General features: G+C 55.0%; 2 protein-coding genes across 2 annotated transcripts; one reads left to right on the forward strand and one right to left on the reverse strand.

Moving 5' to 3' along the window:
• Positions 1-151: 151 nt before the first annotated feature.
• Positions 152-14,510, reverse strand: LOC146427174 (death effector domain-containing protein-like). The gene is made up of 8 exons (XM_085082568.1): positions 13,313-14,510; positions 7,732-8,107; positions 4,903-5,010; positions 3,542-3,685; positions 1,836-2,473; positions 1,371-1,449; positions 621-1,130; positions 152-442 (listed from the first exon to the last, which is right to left on the reverse strand). Exons 2-5 carry the CDS (start codon positions 8,099-8,101, stop codon positions 2,097-2,099), a joined length of 999 nt encoding a protein of 332 aa, XP_084938694.1. The 5' UTR covers positions 8,102-8,107; positions 13,313-14,510; the 3' UTR covers positions 152-442; positions 621-1,130; positions 1,371-1,449; positions 1,836-2,096.
• Positions 14,511-20,414: 5,904 nt separating this feature from the next.
• On the forward strand, positions 20,415-23,718 carry LOC146427175 (protein S100-A10). The gene is made up of 4 exons (XM_085082583.1): positions 20,415-20,584; positions 22,052-22,069; positions 22,384-22,547; positions 23,124-23,718. Exons 1-3 carry the CDS (start codon positions 20,453-20,455, stop codon positions 22,525-22,527), a joined length of 294 nt encoding a protein of 97 aa, XP_084938709.1. The 5' UTR covers positions 20,415-20,452; the 3' UTR covers positions 22,528-22,547; positions 23,124-23,718.
• Positions 23,719-23,951: the final 233 nt, after the last annotated feature.

Here is a 23,951-nt window from a genome sequence, read left to right on the forward strand (position 1 = left end):
CCCCCAAATGCTGGGTGGGAATGGGGAGAAAAACAGGGAAAATGGGAAAAAATCAAATCCCTGTTGCATTTTGGAGAGAAATGGGAATTTTCTTGGGGGGGAAAACAAAGATTTTGGCAAAGAAAAAGGGAATTTTGGGGGGAAATCTCTATTTGTTTTCATCGTTGTTTTTAATGGATATAAAAGAGGGAAAAAACCATGGAAAACACAAGGAAAAGGAGGAATTGACAGAGAAAAATGAGGAATTCTGGAATTTTCCACACCTCAAATCCCAGCAAGCTGCACAATGGGATTTTCGCTTTTTCTGGTTTTTTTAATGGATGGAAAAGAAAATAAAATGGGGAAAAAAGGGAAAAATCATGGAAAACACAAAAAGAATGAGAAATTGACAGGGAAAAGTGAGGAATTCTGGAATATTCCATTTTTCCAGAGCTTTTTACACCTCAAGTTCCCAAATCCCAATTTGCCTCTCATGTTCATCAATGGGATTTTTGCCTTTTTTCACAATTTTTAATGGATAGAAAATAACAGAAAATGGAGAAAAATCATGGAAAACAGAGAAACTGACAGGGAAAAGTGAGGAATTCTGGAATATTCCATTTTCCCAACGCTTCCCAAACCTCCAATCCCCAAATCCCAGCGCATTTCACTAACAGGATTTTCACCTTTTTTTCTGTTTTTAATGGATACAAAAGAACAGAAAATGGGAAAAATCATGGGAAGAACCAAGGAGAATAAGAAACTGACAGGGAAAAGTGAGGAATTCTGGAATATTCCATTTTTCCAGAGCTTTTCACACCTCCAGTCCCCAAATCCCAATGTGCCTTTCTGGTTCATCAATGGGATTTTTGCCTTTTTAATGGATAAGAAAGAACAGAAAATGGGAAAAAGTCATGAAAAACACAAGGAGGAAGAAGAATTGACAGGGAAAAGTGAGGAATTCTGGAATTTTCCATTTTTCCAACGCTTCCCACACCTCCAACCCCCAAATCCCAATGTGCCTTTCTGGTTCATCAATGGGATTTTTGCCTTTTTTCTGCCGTTTTTAATGGATACAAAAGAACAGAAAATGGGAAAAATCATGGAAAATACAAGGAGAATGAGGAACCAACAGGGAAAAGTGAGGAATTCTGGAATATTCCATTTTTCCAGAGATTTTTACGCCTCCAATCCCCAAATCCCACTATCCACCTCATGTTCATCAATAGGATTTTTGCCTTTTTTCTGCCGTTTTTAATGGATACAAAAGAAAAACCAGGAGTGGGAAAAACAGGAGGAGGGAAAAAACTCATGGGAAAAAAAAAACCACAAGGAGAACCCAGCAGGAACCCCAAAAACCTCCAAATCCTGGAATTTCCCACACCTCCAACCTGGAATATTCTGCTTTTCCAGAGCTTCTCACTCCTGAAATCCCCAAATCCAACTGCACTGCACCAATGGGATTTTTGCCTTTTTTCTGCCATTTTTAATGGATACAAAAGAACAGAAAATGGGGAAAAAAGGAGAGAAAAAATATGGAAAACATAGGGAGAATGAGGAACTGACAGGGAAAAGTGAGGAATTCTGGAATATTCCATTTTTCCAGAGTTTTTCACACCTCCAATCCCCAAATCCCACGGTGCCTTTCTGGTTCATCAACAGGATTTTTGCCTTTTTTCTGCTGTTTTTAATGGATACAAAAGAACAGAAAATGGAAAAAATCATGGAAAATACAAGAAGGAGGAACTGACAGGGAAAAGTGAGGAATTCTGGAATATTCCATTTTCCCAACGCTTCCCACACCTCCAATCCCCAAATCCCAGAGCACCTCTCATGTCCATCAATAGGATTTTTGCCTTTTTTCTGCCGTTTTTAATGGATACAAAAGAAAAACCAGGAGCAGGGAAAACAGGAGGAGGGAAAAAACCCATGGAAAAAAAAAACAAACCACAAGGAGAACCCAGCAGGAACCCCAAAAACCTCCAAATCCCAGCTCACCCCACACCTCCAACCCCTCCATCCACACCTCAGCTCCAACACCCCTCCGGACCAAGCTGGAAAAACCGCGAAAACCGGGAAAAATTGAGGAAAAATCAGGGAAAAAACCCCCAAATCCCTCAAGGAGCCGTGTGGAGCATCAAGTTCCTGAGGAGTTTCTGGCGGCCCAACTCGTAATCCTCCTCGTCCACGTTGACCAGCAGCTTGATGGCCTCGTGGCCCACGGCCTGTTTGAGCGAGTCCGTGATGAAGACGCCCTTGAGCGCCTCGAGCAGCGAGCCGTTGATGTAATCCCTCCAGAAGGCGTCGAGGTAGGTGAGCTCCGAGAACTTGATGTCGCAGATGATGGAGCCCAGGTCACGGGATTTCAGGATGGTGTTGGCCTGGTTGAAGCGCTCGAACTGCCGCTCCAGAGGGTCCTGCTTGTTGGAGAAGACGTTGCCGTGCAGCGCCGAGTCGTGCTGGCAGTACTCGGCGCGGACGCGCAGCCGGATGTCTGGAAAAGGGGGGGATTGGGGGATTTAGGGGGGTTTTGGGGTGGTTGGGATTGGGGAGAAGGGTGGAAAGGCAGGCACAGCTGGATGTGTGGGGAAAAGGGATTTAGGGGTTTTGGGGAGTTTTTGGGGTACGTGCAGGTGGATGTCTGGGAATGGGGAAAAAGGGGATTTAGGATTTTTAGGGTTTTTGGTGTAGTGCACGTGCAGCTGGATGTCTGGGGAATGGGAAATTTAGATTTAGGGAATTTTAGGTTTTTGTGGTGGTTGGGATTGGGGATGAGGGTGGAAAGGCAGGCACAGCTGGATGTCTGGGAAGGATGGGGGAGAAAGGGGCCAGGGTTTATGGGTGGTGAGGCACGTGAAGCTGGTCGTCTGGAAATGGGGAAATTTGGGGATTTAGGGGTTTTAGGGGTTGGGGTCAGGGAACGAGGGTGGGAAAGGCAGCTGGATGTCTGGGGAAAAAGGGGGAAATCGGGGGATTCAGGGGTTTTTGGGGTGGTTGGGATTGGGGGACAAGGATGTGGCACACATGCACAGATGGATGTCTGGGGAAAAGGGGATTTAGGGGTTTTTGGGGGGATTTAGGGGATTTGGGGTGGTTGAGGTCGGGGGAGGAGGGTGGTAAAGGCACATGCAGCCAATCCCACATTCTCTCACTGCAGGCCTGTTTGTCTTTAGGATCCATTCCCATTCCTGTTCCCAATCCCCCAATCCCAATTCCACCCCCAATCCCACCGCAGGTCTGTCTCTCTTTAGGATCCATTCCCGTTCCCAACCCCACATTCCCAATCCCCCAATCCCGATTCTAATCCCAGTCTCACCGCAGGTCTGTTTCTCTTTAGGGTCCAATCCCAATCCCATTCCCAATCCCGATCCTGGTCTCACCGCAGGTCTGTTTCTCTTTAGGATTCATTCCTGTTCCCAATCCCACATTCTCCCACTGCAGGTCTCTTTCTCTTTAGGATCCAATCCCAATCCCAATCCCAACCCCCAATTCCCATTCCCGTTCCCAATCCCAACCCCAACCCCAATCCCGACCCCATTCCCAATCCCGCCCCCGCTCTCACCGCAGGTCTGTTTCTCTTTCGGGTCGGGGGTCGCTGACTTCCTGCGTTTCCGCTGGTTGCCCAGCAGGCTCCTGGCTCTGCCCTGCCGCTTGGGGGCCAGCGGGGGCGCGGGGGGGCAGCACAGCGACGGCTGGGGGGCAGGCACTGGGGTATGGGGGAAAAAATGGGGTTAGGGACCCTAAATCCCACCCTACAGACCCCAAATCCCACCTGGGGGGACAGCACAGCGACGGCTGGGGGGCAGGCACTGCCAAATGGGGGAAAAATGGGGTCAATCCCACCCTAGAGACCCCAAATCCCACCCGGGGGGCAGCACAGCGACGGCTGGGGGGCAGGCACTGCCAGATAGGGGGGGACAGTGGGGTTAGAGACCCCAAATCCCACCCTAAACACCCCAAATCCCACCCAGGGGGGCAGCACAGCGACGGCTGGGGGGCAGGCACTGACAGATAAGGGAACAATGGGGTTAGAGACCCTAAATCTATCCAGGAACACCCCAAATCCCACCCCATGGGGCAGCACAACGACGGCTGGGGACCAGGCACTGGGGTATGGGGGAACAATGGGGTCAATTCCACCCTAGAGACCCCAAATCCCACGCTAGAGATCCCAAATCCCACCCTAGAGACCCCAAATCCCACGCTAGAGATCCCAAATCCCACCCGGGGGGCAGCACAGCGACGGCTGGGGGGCAGGCACTGCCATATACGGGAACAATGGGGTTAGGGACCCCAAATTCATCCAGGGACATCCCAAATCCCACCCTAGAAACCCCAAATCCATCCAGGGACACCCCAAATCCCACCCCGGGGAGCAGCACAGGGCTGGGTGAGGGACAGGCATTGGGAATGGGGGAAACAATAGGGTCAGGAACCTCAAATCCTAAAGGGAACCCCAAACCCCACCAGAGACTCCAAATCCCATCCCAGGGGGAAGCACAGGGGGTGACGATCCCAAATGGGGGGTGACAATCCCAAAAGGGGAATGATGACCCCAAAGAGAGGATGATGACCCCAAAGCTGGGCTGGTGACCCCAAAGGGAGGATGGTGACCCCAAAGGGGAATTGGTGACCCCAAAGGGCCAATGGTGACCCCAAAGCCAGGCTAGTGACCCCAAAGGGAGGATGATGACCTCAAGGGGACAATGGTAACCCCAAAGGTTGATGATGACCCCAAGGGGACAATGGTGACCCCAAGGGGACAATGGTGACCCCAAAGAGGGGATGGTGACCCCAAAGGGCCGACGGTGACCCCAAGGGGACAATGGTGACCCCAAAGGGGACTATGGTGACCCCAAAGGGACAATGGTGACCCCCAAAGGGACAATGGTCACCCCCAAAGGGACAATGGTGCCCCCATACCTGATTTGTGGGGGTGGCCCAGGCCGGGCGGGGTCCCCCCAGGCGCTCGGGGGGTGACATAGCGAATGGACGTCTCCTCCAGGTACTTGTCCACCAGGTCTGGGCACACTGCGGGGACAGCGGCAATGTCACCGGGATGTCACAGGGAATGTCACAGGAATGGCACTGGGATGGCACCAGGATGTCATTGGGATAGCACCAGGATGGCACCAGGAATGGCACTGGGATGGCACGGCAATGGCACCATGATGTCACCAGGATAGCACTAGGAATGTCATTGGGATGGCACCAAAATGTCATCGGGAGTGTCACAGGAATGGCACTGGGATGGCACAGGGATGGCACCAGGAATGCCATCAGGATGTCACGGGAATGTCACAGGGAATGTCACAGGGAATGTCACAGGGATGCCATCGGGATGGCACAGGAATGGCACCAGGAATGTCACAGCAATGCCATCAGGATGGCACGGGAATGGCACGGGAGCATCGTGGGAAACATCCTCTGGGGACCCCAAACCCAAGGGTTCGGGATGGGGCTGCTATCGCGACAGTACAGGGCAGCCTATCGCGATATTGTAGGGCAGCCTATCGCGATATTGTAGGGCAGCCTATCGCGACATTGTAGGGCAGCCTATCGCGACAGTACAGGGCAGCCTATCGCGATATTGTAGGGCAGCCTATCGCGACAGTACAGGGCAGCCTATCGCGATATTGTAGGGCAGCCTATCGCGATATCGTAGGGCAGCCTATCGCGATATCGTAGGGCAGCCTATCGCGACAGTACAGGGCAGCCTATCGCGACAGTGATCCCCCCATTGCAACAGTGACCCTGGCACTCCCCCAGCCCCCCCCATATCGCGATATATCGTGACAGGCACTCCCCTGGCTGCCTCCACTCGAGACTGACACAGGGCAGCAGGTCGTGGTGGGTGATGATGTTACCATGTCACCCCAGTGACCCCATATACTGCAGTATGTGACAATTACCCCATATCACAACAACGACCCCCCATATCGCGATATATCACGACAGACACTCACCTGGCCTTCTCCTTTTCAGGCTGACATAGGGCAGCAGGTCATGGTGGGTGATGATGTGACTCCATATATCACAATACCACCCCCATATATCACGATAACGAGTCCCCATATCGCGATATATCGCGACAGACACTCACCAGGCTGCCTCCTCTTGAGGCTGCCGTAGGGCAGCAGGTCATGGTGGGTGATGATGTGACCCCACGTGTCACAGTACCATGTCCATATATCCCAATACCACCCGCCATATCACGATATATCGCGACAGATTCAGCCGGCCACCGTGTCGAGGCTGATGTAGGGCAGCAGGTCGTGCTGGGTGACAATGTGGCCCCAGTGACCCCATATATCGCAATAGTGACCCCATAGATGACAATAATGACTCCCCATATCGTGATATATCGCGACAGACACTCACCAGGCTGCCTCCTCTTGAGGCTGACGTAGGGCAGCAGGCTGTGGCGGGTCATGTGACCCCAGTGACCCCATATATTGCAATAATGACTCCTCATATCGCGATAGTCACTCCCCATATGGCGATATATCGTGCCAGGACTCACCAGGCCGCCTCCTCTTGAGGCTGGTGTAGGGCAGCAGGTCGTGGTGAATGATGATGTGACCCCAATGAGCTCATATATCACAATAACACCTCCATATATCGTGATAACAACTCCCCATATCGCGATATATCACGACAGACACTCAGCAGGCCATGTCTGCTTCAGACTGACCCAGGGCAGCAGGTCATGGTGGGTGCTGATGTAACCCCAGATACTGCAATACCACCCCCCATATCGCGATATATCGCAACAGTGACTCACCTGGCCGTTTCCTTTTCAGGCTGACGTAGGGCAGCAGGTCGTGGCAGGTGACGATGTGACCCCATACGTCGCAATACCACCTCCATATATCGCGATAACGACTCCCCATATTGCAATATATCGCGACAGACACTCACCAGGCCGCCTCCTCTTGAGGCTGATGTAGGGCAGCAGGTCGTGGTGAGTGACAATGTGACCCCAGTGACCCCATACATGGCAATACCACCCCCATATATCACGATAACAACTCCCCATATCGTGATATATTGCGACAGGACTCACCGGGCCGCCTCCTCTTGAGGCTGATGTAAGGCAGCAGGTCGTGGCGGGTGATGATGTGACCCCAATGATCCCATACATCACAATAATGATTCCCCGTATCGCGATATATCACGACACTCACCGGGCCATCTCCTCTTGAGGCTGACATAGGGCAGCAGGTCATGGCAGGTGACCGCAGTGACCCCATATATCGCAATAACGACTCCCCATATCACGATAACAACTCCCCATATCACGATATATCGCGACAGACACTCACCGGGCCGCCTCCTCTTGAGGCTGACGTAGGGCAGCAGGTCGTGGCGGGTGATGATGTGACCCCAATGACCCCATATATCACAATGCCACCCCCATATATCACAATAACGACTCCCCATATCGCGATATATCGCGACAGACACTCACCAGGCCGCCTCCTCTTGAGGCTGACTTAGGGCAGCAGGTCGTGGTGAGTGACAATGTGACCCCAGTGACCCCATACATGGCAATACCACCCCCATATATCACGATAACTCCCCATATCACGATTACAACTCCCCATATCATGATATATCGCGACAGACACTCACCGGCCCATCTCCTCTTGAGGCTGACATAGGGCAGCAGGTCGTGGCAGGTGACCGCAGTGACCCCATATATCACAATAATGACTCCCCATATCACGATATATCGCGACAGACACTCACCAGGCCGCCTCCTCTTGAGGCTGACGTAGGGCAGCAGGTCGTGGCGGGTGATGATGCGCAGCAGCTGCAGCAGCTGCCGCAGGTTGCTCTCGTCGCAGCGGCCCTGCCGCTCCAGGGCCAGCAGGAAGTCGCGGCCGGAGCGGATGCGGCCGCGCTCGGCCTCGTCCAGCACGTCCACGAACAGGAAGGACAGCACGCGGACGTCGCGGTGGGTCAGCTGCGCGCCCACGATGTCGAACATGCGGTGCAGCGAGTACAGCCCCTGCTCGCGCTCGCCGCGCTCCTCCGGCCACGGCACCGCGCCGCCGGGGCTACCGGGGCCACCGGGGCCAGCGGCCGGGCCAGCGGCACCGCGCTTGCGGCCTGCCATGGGCACCTGGGGACAGATATGGGGTCAGAGATTGGGGACACAGCCCTGTCATTGTCACCGCTGTGCTTCCGGCCAGCCATGGGCACCGGGGGACAATGGGGACAATGGACATGGGGTCAGGAACTGTCCTGTCATTGTCACTGTTCTGCTTCCAGCCTGCCATGAGCACCAGGGGACAATGGGGACAATGGATATGAGGTCAGTGAGATATGGGGTCAGGGACTGGGGACACAGCCCTGCCATTGTCACCACTGCGCTTCAGGCCAGCCATGGGCACCTGGGGACAATGGATATGGGGTCAGTGAGATATGGGGTCAGGGACTGGGCAGGGACACGGCCTTGTCATTGTGACTGCATTTCTGGCCCGCCATGGGCACCTGGGGACACACAGATATGGGGTCAGTGGGACATGGGGTCAGGCCCTGCTCGCCGTGCTCCTTCAGCCAACCCTAATCCCTGTGGGTTTCCAGTGCAATCCTGACCCCAATCCTGTGGTTTTCCAGGAAAATCCTGAACCCAATCCTTGTGGGTTTCCAGGAGGGATCCAGCAGGATCCCAATCCCTGAGATTTCCAGCAAAATCCCAACCCCAATCCCTGTGGTTTTCCAATAGGATCCCGACCCCAATCCCTGTGCTCTTCCAGTCAATCCCAACCCCAATCCCTGAGATTTCCCAATAGGATCCATTGGGATTCCAAACCCAATCCCTGTGGGTTTCCAGTCAATCCCACTCCCAATCCCTGTGGGTTTCCAGTCGATCCCAACCCCAATCCCTGAGATTTCCCAACAGGATCTACTGGGATCCCAACCCAAATCCCTGTGGTTTTCCAATGGGATCCCAACCCCAATCCCTGTCGGTTTCCAGTCGATCCCAATCCCTGAGATTTCCCATAAGGATCCATCAGGATCCCAACCCCAATCTCTGTGGGTTTCCAGCAGAATCCCAACCCCAATCCCTGAGATTTCCCAGCAGGATCCATCTCCTGCCCTTTCCCCGAACCCAATCTCCAAAATCAAGGGAAAACCCTGGGATAACAACAGCAATTCCCACCCATCCCCAATCCCAGAAAACCCCTGGAAAAAACAACCTGGCGTCACCTCCAGGTGGGAAAAAAAGGGATTGAGAAGCTGTCATCCTGATTTTTTAGGGATTTTCCTTGAAAAATCTCTTTTTTTTCCGCACATTTGGGGATTAAACTGAGTCAGTCCAAGGGGAAAATGGGGAAAAACCCTTGGATTGTTCAGCACCAATCACCCTGGAATGATGCTGGATTATTTTCCTCCCCATGGAAATTTCCCATGGAAATTTAAAAAAGTGGGAATTTGGTGTCATTCTGCCTGAAAATCCAAAGAAATACGGAAAAAATGAGGTTTTGTGGAAGTGCTGATCCCTGGAAAAGGGCAATTTTGGGATTAAACTTCCCAAAATTCCATTAAAAATGAATTTAAAATAATTTAAAATTATGTTAAAAATTAAAAAACTGTTAAATTCGTTCCCAAGCAGGGAATTCCAGCTGTGGAGGAAATCCTGAGATTCCCAAAAATCCCAAAATCCTTCAGAAAATCCCATCCCACCCAACTCCCGAGGCTCTGCCGGGAAGAGAATTCCAGCAGAGAATTCAAATAATTTCGGGAGAACGGGAAAAACGAGTTCTGGAGCTTCCTGGAGCTCATCCCCATGGGATCCCTGCGGAGAAATGGGATTTTTCCCACTAAATTCAGGCCAAACCTGCCAGAAATTCCACATTATCCCGGAAAATCTCAGCCTGGGTGGGGAGAAAAAGCCCAAATCCCAATTTTTAGGTGAATTTTCCATGGAAAATGGACTTGGGGGAATCTCTGAGTGAACTTTTCCATCCCAATTCCCAGCAGGAATTCTGCCCTGGGATTGCTGTTTTTCCCAGGATCCCAATGCATGACAGGGATGGGAATAATTCCCAAAAAAATGGGGAAAAACCACAAAAATCAGGATTAATCCCTGATTTTCCTCTTTGAAGGGAGATTTTTTGGGGAATTCCTCCTCCTAAATCCACCTGGAATCCCAGCAGAGTCATTCCCAGTCCAGATAAATTGGATTTCTGGGAAAAAAGGAAGGCTGGGGAGGGAGGAGGAGGAAGTTCCTGACAAAATCTCCCTGAGGAAAAGCAGCACATGGAAAAGCTGCTCTTCCAGGGGCTGCTTTGGGGTGGAATTTGGGAATTCTGAGCTCTGAAAGCAGCTGGGAAATGGGAATTTTATTCCTATTCAATCCTTTGTTTCCAATTTTTCCCTGATCGATCCCAAATGTCACTCCAGCCCCGAATTCCAAGGGAATTCCCAAAAAAAACATTCCCAGAGCAGTGAAAGGAGCCTGGGATTGACCCATGGTGACTTTTCCAGGAGGGAATAATTAGTGCCAGGAGGGATAATTGGCTGGAGCAGGGAGGGAGAGAATTCCTGTGGATTAAATCCCGAATTTCTGGAGCCATCAGGACCCTCTGGATCAATCCTGGAGCTCCCTAAATCCATCCCAAGCCTCTCCAGCTCCATCCCAAACTTCTCTGGATCCATCCTGAACCTCCCCAGATCCATCCCAAACCTCCCTGTATCCTTCCCAAGCCTTCCTGGATCCATCAGGATCCTCTGGATCAATCCTGGATCTCCCTGGTCCCATCCAGAACCTCTCCAGATCCATCCCAAACCTCCCTAAATCCACCCCAAACCTCCCTAAATCCACCCCAAACCTCCCTAAATCCACCCCAAACCTCCCTAAATCCACCCCAAACCTCCCTAAATCCACCCCAAACCTCCCTAAATCCACCCCAAACCTCCCTAAATCCACCCCAAACCTCCCTAAATCCACCCCAAACCTCCCTAAATCCATCCCAAACCTCTCCAGACCCATCCCAGGTTTCCCTGGATTCACCCCGAGGCTCTCCAAATCCACCCCAACCCTCCCTGGATCCATCAGAAGCCTCTGGATTCTTCCCAAACTCCCCTGGATCCATCCTGAGCTTCCCTAAATCCACCCTGGATCCATCAGGAGCCTCTGGATCCTCTGCAAACTTTCCATGATCCATCCCAGACTTCTTCAAATCCATCCTGAACTTTCCTGGATCCATCAGGACCCTTCAGATCCATCCCAAACCTCCCTAAATCCATCCCAAACCTCTCCAGATCCATCCCAGGTTTCCCTGGATTCACCCTGAGCCTCTCCAAATCCACCCCGACCCTCCCTGGGTCCATCAGGACCCTCTGGATCAATCCTGAACCTCTCTGGATACATCCCAAGCCTTCCCATATCCATCAGGACATCCCAAACTTTCCAGGATCCATCCCAAGCCTCTCTGGATCCATCCTGAACCTCTCCAGATCCATCCCAAATTTCCCAGGGTCCATCCTGAGCCTCCCTGATCAATCCCAAACCTCTGGATCAATCCTGGATCTCCCTGGATCCATCCCAAAGCCCTCTGGATCCGTCAGAACACTCCAGATCCATCCCAAACCTCCCTAAATCCATCCCAAACCTTCCTGGGTTCACCCCGAGCCTCTCCAAATCCACCCCGAGCCTCTCTGGATCCATCCCAGACCTCCTTGGATCAATCTTGAGCCTCCCTGGATCCATCCAGAACCTCCTCAGATCCATCCCAAACCTCCCTGGATCCATCAGGACCCTCTGGATCCATCCTGAGACTCTCCAAATTCACCCCAAACTTCCCTGAATCCATCCCAAACCTCCCCAGATCCATCCCAAACTTCCCTGGATCCATCCCAAACCTCCCTGAATCCATCTAGATCCATCCCAAACTTCTCTGGATCAATCCTGAGTCTCCCTGGATCCATCCTGAACCTCACCAGATCCATCTAGATTCATCCCAAACTTCCCTGAATCCATCCCAAACCTCTCCAGATTAATCCCAAACTTCCCCAGGTTCATCCCAAACCTCCCTAAATCCATCCCAAACCTCTCCAGATTCATCCCAAACTTCCCTGAATCCATCCCAAACCTCTCCAGATTCATCCCAAACTTCCCTGAATCCATCCCAAACCTCTCCAGATTCATCCCAAACTTCCCTGAATCCATCCCAAACCTCTCCAGATTCATCCCAAACTTCCCTGAATCCATCCCAAACCTCTCCAGATTCACCCCAAACTTCCCTGGATCCATCTAGTTCCATCCCAAACTTCCCTGAATCCATCCCAAACCTCTCCAGGTTCATCCCAAACTTCCCTGAATCCATCAGGACTTCCCTGGATCCCTCCTGAACCTCCCCAGATCCTTCCCAAACCTCCCTAGATCCCTTCCAAGCTTCCTAAGATTCATCCCGAACCACCCAGATCCATCCCAAACTTCTCTGGATCCATCCTGAGACTCTCCAGATTCACCCCAAACTTCCCTGGATCCATCTAGATTCATCCCAAACCTCCCTGAATCCATCCCAAACCTCACTGGATTCATCCCAAACTTCCCTTGATCCTTCAGGACCTTCTGGATCAATCCCAAGCTTCCCTGGATTCATCCTGAGCCTCTCCAGATCCATCCCAAACCTCCCTGAATCCATCCCAAACTTCCCTGGATCCATCAGGACCCTCTGGATCAATCCTGAGACTCTCCAAATTCACCCCAAACTTCCCTGGATCCATCCAGATCCATCCCAAACCTCCCTAAATCCATCCCAAACCTCTCTAAATCCATCCCAAATTTCCCTGGATCCATCCTGAACCTCCCCAGATCCATCCCAAACTTCCCTAGATCCACCAGGAGCCTCCAGATCCATCCTGACCTCTCCAGATTAATCCCAAACTTCCCCAGGTTCATCCCAAACCTCCCTGAATCCATCCTGACCTCCCCAAATCCATCCCAAACCTCCCTAAATCCATCCCAAACCTCCCTAAATCCATCCCAAACCTCCCTAAATCCATCCCAAACCTCCCTAAATCCATCCCAAACCTCCCTAAATCCATCACAAACCTCCCTAAATCCATCACAAACCTCTCCAGGTTCATCCCAAACTTCCCTAGATCCATCCTGACCTCCCCAGATTAATCCCAAACCTCCCCAGATCCATCCCAAACCTCTCTGAATCCATCCCAAACCTCCCCAAATCCATCCCAAACCTCCCCAAATCCACCAGCACCCTCTAGATCCATCCCAACCCCCTCGGGATGCCTCCCTTGACCCCAAACCTCCCGAAAAATCCCCCAAAAAAACCCCTAAAAACCCCAAACCCACCTCAGCAGGAGCAATCCCAGCCGTGCTCGGCTCCCGGAGCTGGAGCGATTTGAAGGAATCTTCTATCCCCTGGGCTTGGTTTGGTTTGTTGGTTTTTTTTGTTATTTCTTGATTGTTTTTTTTTTAAATAAAATTCCCCAAAAAAAAATCCCAAAGTTCCTCTCGCGGCCGGAATTCCAGAGGTGGGGATCGCTGTCAGTCCTCGCGCTGCTCCACTGGCAGAAAACACCCAATTTTCCCCCAAAAAAACCTTTTTTTTTTCCTTCCTAATGAATAATCGACGGAGGAAAAGTCCGAGGTTTGTCCTTAAGTCATCGCTGGTTTCAGGGTCAGCATTCCCCGGGGAGGAATATCCCGAATTTCACGCGGATTTCGGGGAGATTTCAAAGGAAAAAACGCGAGGAAAAAACCAAAAAAACCTCAGTCGGGTGAAGAAATCCTCCGAATTTCATGCCGCGCCTGGAATCGCGGGATTTTCCGCCTCGAAATCCCGGGAAAAACGGGGAAAAGCGCGGCTGGGAAACAGGAAAAAATACTAAACCAAACGGAACGAAAGCGCGGATGTTGTCGCCGATTTTTTGTCGCGTTTTTTTCACCCAAAATTACCAAATAAAGGGGGAAGGTCGGCGGGTTCCTCCCGGTAAAGGCCGGTAAAGCCCCGGGAGGCTCCGGTAAGACCCCAAAAAGGGGCCGGCGAGGCCTGAAAGGCCTCGGTTCGCCCTGGGAGCCCCGGTTGGACCCCGAAAGCTCCCGGTTGGACCCCGAAAGCTCCCGGTTGGACCCCAAAAGGTCCCGGTTCAGTCCCGGTTCAGCCCCGGTAAGGCCCGGTTGGACCCCAAAAGGCTCCGGTCAAGCCCCGGTAAGGCCCCAAACGGCCCCGCGCAGCCCCGGTTGGGCCCCTAAAGGCCCCGGCGAGCCCCGCAAGGCCGCGGTTCAGCCCCGGTAAGGCCGCGCCAGGCCCCGGTAAGGCCGCGCTCCTCCCCCGGGGAGGCTCCGGTCAGGCCCCGGGGAGGCTCCGGCGGCGGCAGCGTCGCGAGGAGCAGCGGGGGGAGCGGCGGAGCCCCCCCTGCGGGCGGTGCCAGCCCCGCCGAGCGCCGGGGCCACTCGCGGCCCCTCAGGGCCCCTCAGGGCCGCCCAGCCCCGGCGCCGCCATCTTGGCTCCGTCCGCTCGCCTCCCCGCTCCCCGCGGGCGGCTCCGCGTGACGCAACTTCCGGCAGGCTGAGGCTCCGCCTACCGATTAGGCCACGCCCACATCCGGGCATCGCGCTCCCCGCCGCGGCTTCACGCCCATAGGGAAACACTGGAGGGGCGGCGCCATGTTGGGTGAGGGCAATATGGAGGATACATCCGGGTTACTCCGCGTTGGCTTCAGCGCCATTGGTTAATATGGGAGGGTGGGCGCCATGTTGGGTGAGGGCAGCCTGGCAGCGCGCGGACGCGTGGCGGCCTGGCCGCCATCTTGGAAACGGTGAGGCGGAGGCGCCGCCATCTTAACTGAGGGCGCAGCGGTCGGAAAGGAGAGGCCGGGGGGGTTAGGAGGAGATTTTGGGGCGTTTTGGGGTTTTTTGGGGAGTTTTGGGGACTGAGGGAGGGGAGGAGGAGGGCAGAGTGGGGATGGGGGTGGGGGGTTGCTGTGAGAGCGCTGGGGTGGGGTTGGTTGAGGGGGCTGGGTGGGGATGAGGGGCGTGAGGGACAGTGAGGGACAGTGAGGGACAGAGAGGGGACAGTGAGGGACAGTGAGGGACAGAGAGGGGACAGTGAGGGACAGTGAGGGACAGTGAGGGACAGTGAGGGGACAATGAGGGGACGGGGGGGACAAGGGCGGGTGGGGACAATGAGGGCACAAGGGGACAATAAGGAACAAGGTGGGGCTGTGAGGACAATCGCAGTGTCACGGGGACAGCGGGGACAATTCGGGACAAGGTGGGGCTGTGGGGACAAGGGAGGAACCCCTATCAGAGGAGGCGACAAGGAGGCCACCCTGGCGACAGGGAGGCGACACTGAGGCCACCCTGGCGACAGGGAGGCGACACTGAGGCCACCCTGGCGACAGGGAGGCGACACTGAGGCCACCCTGGCGACAAAGGGGGGGTGGGGCGGTGCCACCCCCTCCCTGCACATCACCCCAGCGCTCCCCGCCCCCACCCAGGGTGTGGCACTTGACCTTTGCCCTCTCGGGGTGGGGACAGGCTGGGGACACGGGGGTGACAATGCGACACGGGGGTGACCCGGGCGGGGTGGGGACAATGACACCGGGCGTGTCCCCTCAGCGATGGCACCGGGGGTGGCCCGGGCGTGTCGCCTCCCTGCCCGGTGCGGTACACCCGCAGGGCCCCACGCCCCACACCCAATTAGCTGTAATTAACATAATGAGCGCGGCACGCGCCAGCCCGGCGCCGAGCCCTGGGGGGGCAGAAACGGGGGGGACAGCCCGGGCTTGGGGACACGGAGGGGACATGGGGGGACACAGGGGGTCCAGGTGTCCGGAGGAGGTCTGGGGTGACCGGAGTGTCCCCGCTGTCCGGCGGGATGGACACGGGATGGACACCGGGCGTTTCCCGGTGTGGAATGTCCGGGTGGTCCCCAATGGCCGAGAGGGGACACGGAGGGTCCGGAGTGTCCCCGGTGTCCGGTGAGGTCCCCGGGGTGTCCCCAGTGTCCGGCGGGGAGTTCCACGTGTCCGGAAGAGCACGGGGAGGGTCCCCGGTGTCCGGTGGGGGACCCGAGGGGTATCCCCGGTGTCCGGTGCGGGTATCCCCGGTGTCCGGTTGGGGTCCCGGGGCTATCCCCGGTGTCCGGTGGGGGTTCCCGGAGGGTCCCTTGTGTACAGCGGGGGTCCCCAGGTGGGTCTCCCCGGTGGCCGGTTGAGATCCCGGAGGGTTCCCGATGTCCGGTGGGGATCCCGGGGGTGTCCCCAGTGTCCGGAAGAGAACGGGGAGGGTCCGGAGGGTCCCCGGTGTCCAGTGTGGGGGTCCCGGGGGTATCCCCGTGTCCGGTTGGGGTCCCGGAAGGTCCCCGGTGTCCGGTTGGGGTATCCCCGTGTCCGGTGGGTGTCCCTGGCTATCCCCGGTGTCCGTTAAGGGTATCTCCGGTGTCCGGTGGGGGTCCCGGGACACGTCCAGTGTCCGGTTGGGGTCCCGGGGCGTGTCCGGTGCGGGTATCCCCGGTGTCCGGTGGGTGTCCCTGGCTATCCCCGGTGTCCGGTGGGTGTCCGGTGGGTGTCCCGGTGCGGTTCCCGCTCCCGGTGGGTGGCAGGCTCGGGGCGGGGCGCTGTCCCGGGCGCTGTCCCTGTCCCCGGTGACTCAGCGCTCCCCCCGCGCCCCCCGGCCGGCCGGCCCGCCCCCGCCGTGCCTATCCCGGGCCGAGCCGCGCCGAGCCGAGCCGAGCCGAGCCGCGCCCTGCACCACACTGCACTGCCCTGCACTGCACCGCACTGCCCGCCGAGCTGCCGGAGCACCGAGAGAGAGGAAACACGGTGAGAGCGGGAACGGGAACCCTAAATACCGCCGGGGGAGCCGAAATGCCTCCTGGGGACCCCAAATCCCGCCGGGGGAGCCTGAAGGGACCCCAAATACCGCCTGGGGGGAACTCAAAGGGACCTCAAGTACTGCCTGGGGGGATCCTAAAGGGACCCCAAATACCGCCTGGGGACCCTAAAGGGACTCCAAATACTGCTCGGGGATCCCAAATACAGCTTGGGGGGGATCCTAAAGGGACCCCAAATACCTCCGGGGGGGATCCTAGAGGGACCCCAAATATAGCCTGGGGACCCCAGCCCTAAATACCGCCGGGGGGGATCCTAGAGAGACCCCCAAATACTGCCTGGGGACCCTAAAGGGACCTCAAATACCACCTGGGGGGATCCTAAATACCACGGGGGACCCTAAAGGGACCCCAAATACCGCCAAGGGACCCTAAAGAGACCCCAAATACTGCCTGGAGACCCTAAAGAGACACCAAATACTGCCTGGGGACCCTAAAGGGACCCCAAATACCGCCGGGGAACCCCAAATACTGCCTGGGGGGTACCTAAAGGGACCCCAAATACCGCCTGGGGACCCCAGCCCTAAATACCGCCTGGGGAACCCTAAGGGGACCCCAAATACCGCCTGGGGGGACCCCAAAGGGACACCACATCCCGATTTTAGGGGGCTCAATCTTGTTTTGGGGGGACCCCAGCCCCAAATTCCACTCGGGGGTGTTTAATCCTGCCCCGAACTTCGGGGGACCCCAGCCCTAAATCCCGCTTTGAGGGGCTCAATCTTGCACCCAATTTTGGGGGGTCCAGCCCCAAATCCTGCTTGGGGGAGCTCAATCTCAAACCCAACTTTTGGGGGACCCCAGCCCCAAATCCCGATTATTGGGGGGACCCCCTGCCTGCCCCCAAAAGGAGACCCCAACCCTAAATCGTGATTTTGGGGGTCTGAATCCTACACCGAACTTTGGGGGGACCCCAGCCCTAAACTCCGTTTTGGGGGCTCAATCCCGACGCAATTTTGGGGTTCCCCATCCCTGTCCCTCCACTTTGGGGTTCTCCATCCCTGCACCCCATTCAGAGGATTTGTCATCCCAAAAAACCCTTTCTTCTGGGAGGGGGTTCCCCCTTTTTGGGGGGTTTCCCCCTTTCCTTGTGGGGATTCCCCTCTTTTTTGGGGGATGTTTCCCATCTTTTTGGGGTTTTCTCTCCTTTTTTGTGGGATTTCCTCCCTTCTTTTGTGGGGTTTCCTCCTCCATTTTTGGGGTGGTTTCCCCGTTTTTTTGGGCGGATTCCCTCCTTTTCTGAGAAGGAAAAAAACCCCTTTTTTGGGATTTGGGTGTTTTTGGGATTTGGGTGTTTTTGGGATTTGGGTTTTTTTGGGGATTTGGGTGTTTTTGGGATTTGGGTTTTTTGGGGATTTGGGGTTTTTGGGATTTATGTTTTTTTGGGATTTGGGTTTTTTGGGGAGGTTTCCCGTTTTTTTGAGGCTCGAAAAGGGGAACAGAAAAAGGGAAACTGAGGCAGAGTCCCCACCCAGGGCGGGGCTGAGGGAACGCCCCCCGTGAGTCACTCCGGGGGTCCCCAAAGGGGGAGGGGACACTCGGGCCACACCCTCGGGCCTCCTTCCCTCCCCTTGGGGACACCCTGCTGACTCAGGGGGGGACAGGAGGGGACACGTCCCGAGGGTGTGGCCCGAGTGTCGCCCCGCTTTGGGGACACCCCAAACCCCGCGTGTCCCCCCCGGGAGTCACTTCCGGAGTGTCCCCAAACTGGGGGGAGGGGACAGTCGGCCACACCCCGGAGGTGTCCCTCTTCTGTCCCCCCGGGATGTCCCCAAAGCTGGGGACACTTCCGAGGGTGTGGCCAGCGTGTCCCACCACTTTGGGGACACCCCAAACCCCGCGTGTCCCCTCCTGTCCCACTCCTGGCCTCCCTCCGTGTCACCAGGATGTCCCCAAAAGTGTCCCCCACCCCCTGTCCCCCCGGGATGTCCCCAAAGGGGGAGGCGACACTTCCGAGGGTGTGGCCTGCCTGTCCCCCCCTTTCCCCCCACCCCGGTCATTTTCGGGGTGTCCCCAACCTGTGGGGACACTCGAGCCACACCCTCAGGCCCTGTCCCCTCCCGGGATGTCCCCAGAGGGGGAGGGGACACTGGCCACACCCGTGTCCCCCCGGGATGTCCCCAAAGGGGGAGGCGACACTTCCGAGGGCGTGGCCTGCCTGTCCCCCCTTTTCCCCCCACCCTGGTCACTTTTGGGATGTCCCCAGACTCTGGGGACACTCGAGCCACACCCTCAGGCCCTGTCCCCTCCCGAGATGTCCCCAAAGGGGGAGGGGACACTGGCCACACCCGTGTCCCCCTGTCCCCCCGCTGTCCCCCCCTGTCCCCCCCGCGCTGAGTCACCGCGGAGCTCCAGCCTGGAAAATCCGCTCGGCGCCGCGGGGAGGAGTTAGGGAGTGCCGCAGGGATTTGGGGAATTTGGGGATCCTGGGGGGGATTTGGAGTGCCCAGAAGGGATTTTGGGGTTCCCAGCAGGGATTTTGGGGTTCTCGGGTGGATTTTTGGGGGTCCACGAGGGGATTCTGACATTCCTGGGGGGGATTTGCAGTTTCCCAGTGGGACTTTGGGATCGCGGGGGGAGGGGAATTTCAGGATGCCCAGGGGGAATTTGGGATGTCCAGGAGGAATTTCGGGGTTCCCAGGGGGAATTTTGGGGTTCCCAGGAGGAGATTTTGGGGTTCCCAGGAGGGGATTTTGGGGTTCCCAAGAAGAATTTCAGGGGTTCCCAGCAGGAATTTTGAGGGGTCCAGGAGGAATTTGGTGTTCCCTTTGGGAATTTGGGGTTTCCCCTTTGGGAATTTCAGGAATTCCTGGCTTAACTCCATGTTTCCCAGTGAGAACTCCAAGATTCCCTGGCTGAATTCGGGGTTCCCATTGGGAATTTGGGGTTTCCCACTGGGAATTCGAGATTCATCATTGGAATTCTGGGAATTCCCAATGTCTGAATTCGGGTTTCCCAGTGGCAATTCCAGGTTCCCAATTGGGAATTTGGGGTTTCCCTCTGGAATTCTGGGGTTCCCTGGCTGAATTTGGGTTTCCCACTGGGAATTCCGGGATTCCCACTGGGAATTTGGGTTTCCCACTTGGAATTCTGGGATTCCCTCTGGAATTCGGGTTTCCCTCTGGAATTCTGGGTTTCCCTCTGGAATTCGGGATTGCCTCTGGAATTCCAGAATTTCCAGTGTCTGAATTTGGGATTCCCACTGGGAATTTGGGTTTCCCACTAGGAATTTCAGGATTCCCTGTCTGAATTCGGGGTTCCCATTGGGAATTTTGGGTTTCCCTCTGGAATTCCGTGATTCCCTGGCTGAATTCGGGTTTCCCACTGGCAATTTGGGGTTTCCTTCTGGAATTCCGGGTTTCCCACTGGGAATTGGAGTTTCCCCCTGGAATTGGGGATTCCCTCTGGAATTCAGGATTCCCCCTGGAATTGGGGATTCCCCCTGGGAATTGGGGATTCCCTCTGGAATTCGGGTTTCCCCCTGGAATTGGGATTCCCTCTGGAATTTGGGGAATTCCCCCTGGAATTCAGGATTCCCTCTGGAATTGGGAATTCCCTCTGGAATTCAGGATCCCTCTCCCCTCCCTCCCCAGCCCAGGATGCCGTCGCAGCTGGAGCACGCCATGGAGACGCTGATGTTCACCTTCCACAAGTACGCTGGGGACAAGGAGCACCTGGCCAAGGAGGACCTGCGGGCGCTGATGGACAAGGAGTTCCCGGGCTTCCTCGAGGTGGGACATCCTATAGATCCTGGGGGCAAACCCTATAGACCCTGGGATTAGATCCTATAAACCTTGGGATTGGATCCTATAGATCCTGGGGGCAAACCCTATAGACCCTGGGATTGAATCCTATAGACCTTGGGATTGGATCCTATAGATCCTGGGGGCAAACCCTATAGACCCTGGGATTGGATCCTGTAAATCCTGGGGTGAAACCCTATAGACCCTGGGATTGGATCCTATAAACCCTGGGATTGGATCCTATAGACCCTGGGGTCAAACCCTATAGACCCCAGGAGTGGATCCTGTAAACCCTGGGATTGGATCCCATAAACCCTGGGGTCAAACCCTGTAAACCCTAGAATTGGATCCTATAGACCCTATGATCAAACCCTATAAACCCTGGGATTGAATCCCATAAACCCCAGGATCAAACCCTATAGACCCCAGGAGTGGATCCTATAAACCCTGGGACTGGATCCCATAAAATCCTGGGAGTGGATCCTATAAACCCTGGGATCAAACCCTGTAAACCCTAGAATTAGATCCTATAGACCCTGGAATCAAACCCTATAAACCTTGAGATTGGATCCTATAGAATCCCAGGATTGCATCCCATAATCCCTGGGATCAAGCCCTATAAACCCTGGGACTGGATCCTATAAAACCCTGAGATCAAACCCCAGAGAACCGCAGGATTAGACTCCACATCACCTCAAGATCAAATCCCATAAACCCCTGGATCAAATCCCATAAAAGCTTGGGATCAAACCCTCCCGTGACAATCTCCCCTTTTCCCCCATGATCCACAGGTAGGCTCTGACCCCATTTTTCCCCCATTTTTCCCCATTTTTCCCCCAGAACCAGTGTGATCCAAACTCTGGAGCAGATCCTGCAGGATGTGGAATCTGACACCATTTTTCTCCATTTATTTTCCCCTATTTCCCCCATTTTTTGCCATTTTTCCTCATTTTCCCCATGTTTTTCCCCAGAACCAGCATGATCCCTAGACCCTGGAGCAGATCCTGCAGGATGTGGATCTGACCCCATTTTCTCCTATTTTTGTTCGTTTTTTCCTCATTTTTCCCCATTCTTTCTCCATTTTTACCCATTTCCCTGTTTTTTCCCCCAGAACCAGCAGGACCCGCAGGCCCTGGAGCAGATTTTTAACCTTTTTTCACTATTTTTCCCCCAGAACCAGTGGCATCCCCAGGCCCTGGAGCACATCCTGCAGGACGTGGAGCAGATTTTTAACCTTTTTTCACCATTTGCCCCATTTTTTCCCTCAGAACCAGTGGGATCCCCAGGCCATGGGGCGCATCCTGCAGGCCCTGGAGCAGGTTTTTCCCTATTTTTACCCATTTTTACCCAATTTTCCATGTTTTTCCCCAGAACCAGCGGGACCTGCAGGCCCTGGAGCGCATCCTGCAGGACGTGGAGCAGATTTTTACCCTTTTTTCCCCTTTTTTCCCCCAGAACCAGCGGGATCCCCAGGCCCTGGAGCAGATTTTTACCCAATTTTCCATGTTTTTCCCCCAGAACCAGCGGGATCCCCAGGCCCTGGAGCAGATTTTTCCCCATTTTTCCCCATTTTTCCCATTTTTTCCCCCAGAACCAGCGGGACCCGCAGGCCCTGGAGCTTATCCTGCGGGACGTGGAGCAGATTTTTCCCCATTTTTACCCATTTTTCCATGTTTTTCCCCCAGAACCAGCGGGATCCCCAGGCGCTGGAGCGCATCCTGCGGGACGTGGAGCAGATTTTTACCCTTTTTTCCCGTTTTTTCCCCCAGAACCAGCAGGATCCGCAGGCCCTGGAGCGCATCCTGCGGGACGTGGAGCAGAGCCGCGATGGCCGCGTTGGCTTCCAGGGCTTCTTCTCGCTCATCGCCGGGCTCACCATCGCCTGCAACGACTACTTCGTGCAGCACATGAAGCAGCGCGGCCGCAAGTGAGGGGCTGGGAGACCCCAGACCTGCCGGGGGGACCCCAAACCTGCCCCAAACCTGCCTGGGGTGACCCCAAATACACCCCAAACCTATTCATTGGTGACTCCAAACCCACTGGGGGGACCCCAAATCCACCCCAAACCTATTCATTGGTGACCCCAAATCCACCCCAAACCTGCCCCAAACCTATTCATTGGTGACCCCAAACCTGCCCCTCCCCAAATCCACCCATGGGTGACCCCAAATCCACCCCAAACCCATCCATAGGTGACCCCAGACCCGCCCGGGATGACCCCAAATCCACCCCAAACCCGCCCAGGGTGACCCCAAACACACCCGGGTGTGTCACCCCAAACCTATCCATTGGTGACCCCAAACACACCCATGGGTGACCCCAAATCCACCCCAAACACACCTGTTGGTGACCCCAAACACACCCAGAGGTGTTACCCCAAACCTGTCCATTGATGATCACAAATACACCCAGGGGTGTACCCCAAACACACCCGGGGTGACCCCAAATATACCCCAAATACACCCATGGGTGACCCCAAACCCATCCATTGGTGACCCCAAATAAACCCAGAGGTGTCACCCCAAACCCACCCAGGGTGACCCCAAACACACCTGGAGGTGTCACCCCAAACCCATCCATGTGTGACCCCAAACCCACCCCGGATGCTGTTCTGACCCTAAAATGTGTGCCTTAACCTCCAGTTTTGGGTTCTGACTGCTCCCCTTTGGGGTTCTGATCCCCCCGAGGGGCTGAGACCCCAAACCCACCATGGGTGACCCCAAACCCACCCAGGGTATCACCCCAACCCCTCTTTGGGATCCTAAAATGTTGTTTTAACCCTAAAATGTGTGCCTTGACCTCTCCCATTTGGGGTTCTGACCCTCCCACCCACCCCAAACCCCTCCTGGATCCTGTCCTGACCCTAAAACGTGTGCTTTGTCCCCAAAACTACGGGAAAACCAAAAAACCATTTTGCCACGAGAGAGTCAAGGCATCCTTCATTTCCAGAATGTTCCTCAAATCCTCTCCTCCTCAGCCCGGGGTGGAGGGACAATCATCCCATGACTCATGACTTTTATTAGATTTTCCCCACATTTTTTACATCCCAAACCCCACAGAGATTCCTTGGTTTGATGTTCATCATTTCCCGGTGACATCATAATAAAAGTTCTTGTTGCTAATTGTTTCCTCTTGGTTACACTTGGTTTATTTTGCCCCTGAGGCTAATTAGCTCCTCCTTGTTATCAGGCTTTTTCCAGAGCAGGTGTGAGGTTTGGAGTGATGGTTAATTAATGATGGTCAGCTAATGATGGTCAGCTAATGATGGTCAGCTAATGGTGGTCAGCTAATGGTGGTCAGCTAATGGTGGTCAGCTAATGGTCCATAATGTCTCTGACCAGCCAGGGGTGAAGTT

Source organism: Lichenostomus cassidix, chromosome 25, assembly GCF_008360975.1.
Source record: "Lichenostomus cassidix isolate B80296 chromosome 25, HeHo_3.0, whole genome shotgun sequence".
NCBI lineage: Eukaryota > Metazoa > Chordata > Aves > Passeriformes > Meliphagidae > Lichenostomus > Lichenostomus cassidix.

Excerpts from the sequence above, each read along its gene's own strand:
- LOC146427174 (XM_085082568.1), bottom strand. The coding sequence starts at position 8,101 with ATGGCAGGCCGCAAGCGCGGTGCCGCTGGCCCGGCCGCTGGCCCCGGT. Across the intron at positions 3,686-4,902 it reads GGGCCACCCCCACAAATCAG|TGCCTGCCCCCCAGCCGTCG; the intron begins GTATGGGGGCAC and ends CCCATACCCCAG. Across the intron at positions 2,474-3,541 it reads GAAAGAGAAACAGACCTGCG|ACATCCGGCTGCGCGTCCGC; the intron begins GTGAGAGCGGGG and ends CCCCTTTTCCAG.
- LOC146427175 (XM_085082583.1), top strand. The coding sequence starts at position 20,453 with ATGCCGTCGCAGCTGGAGCACGCCATGGAGACGCTGATGTTCACCTTC.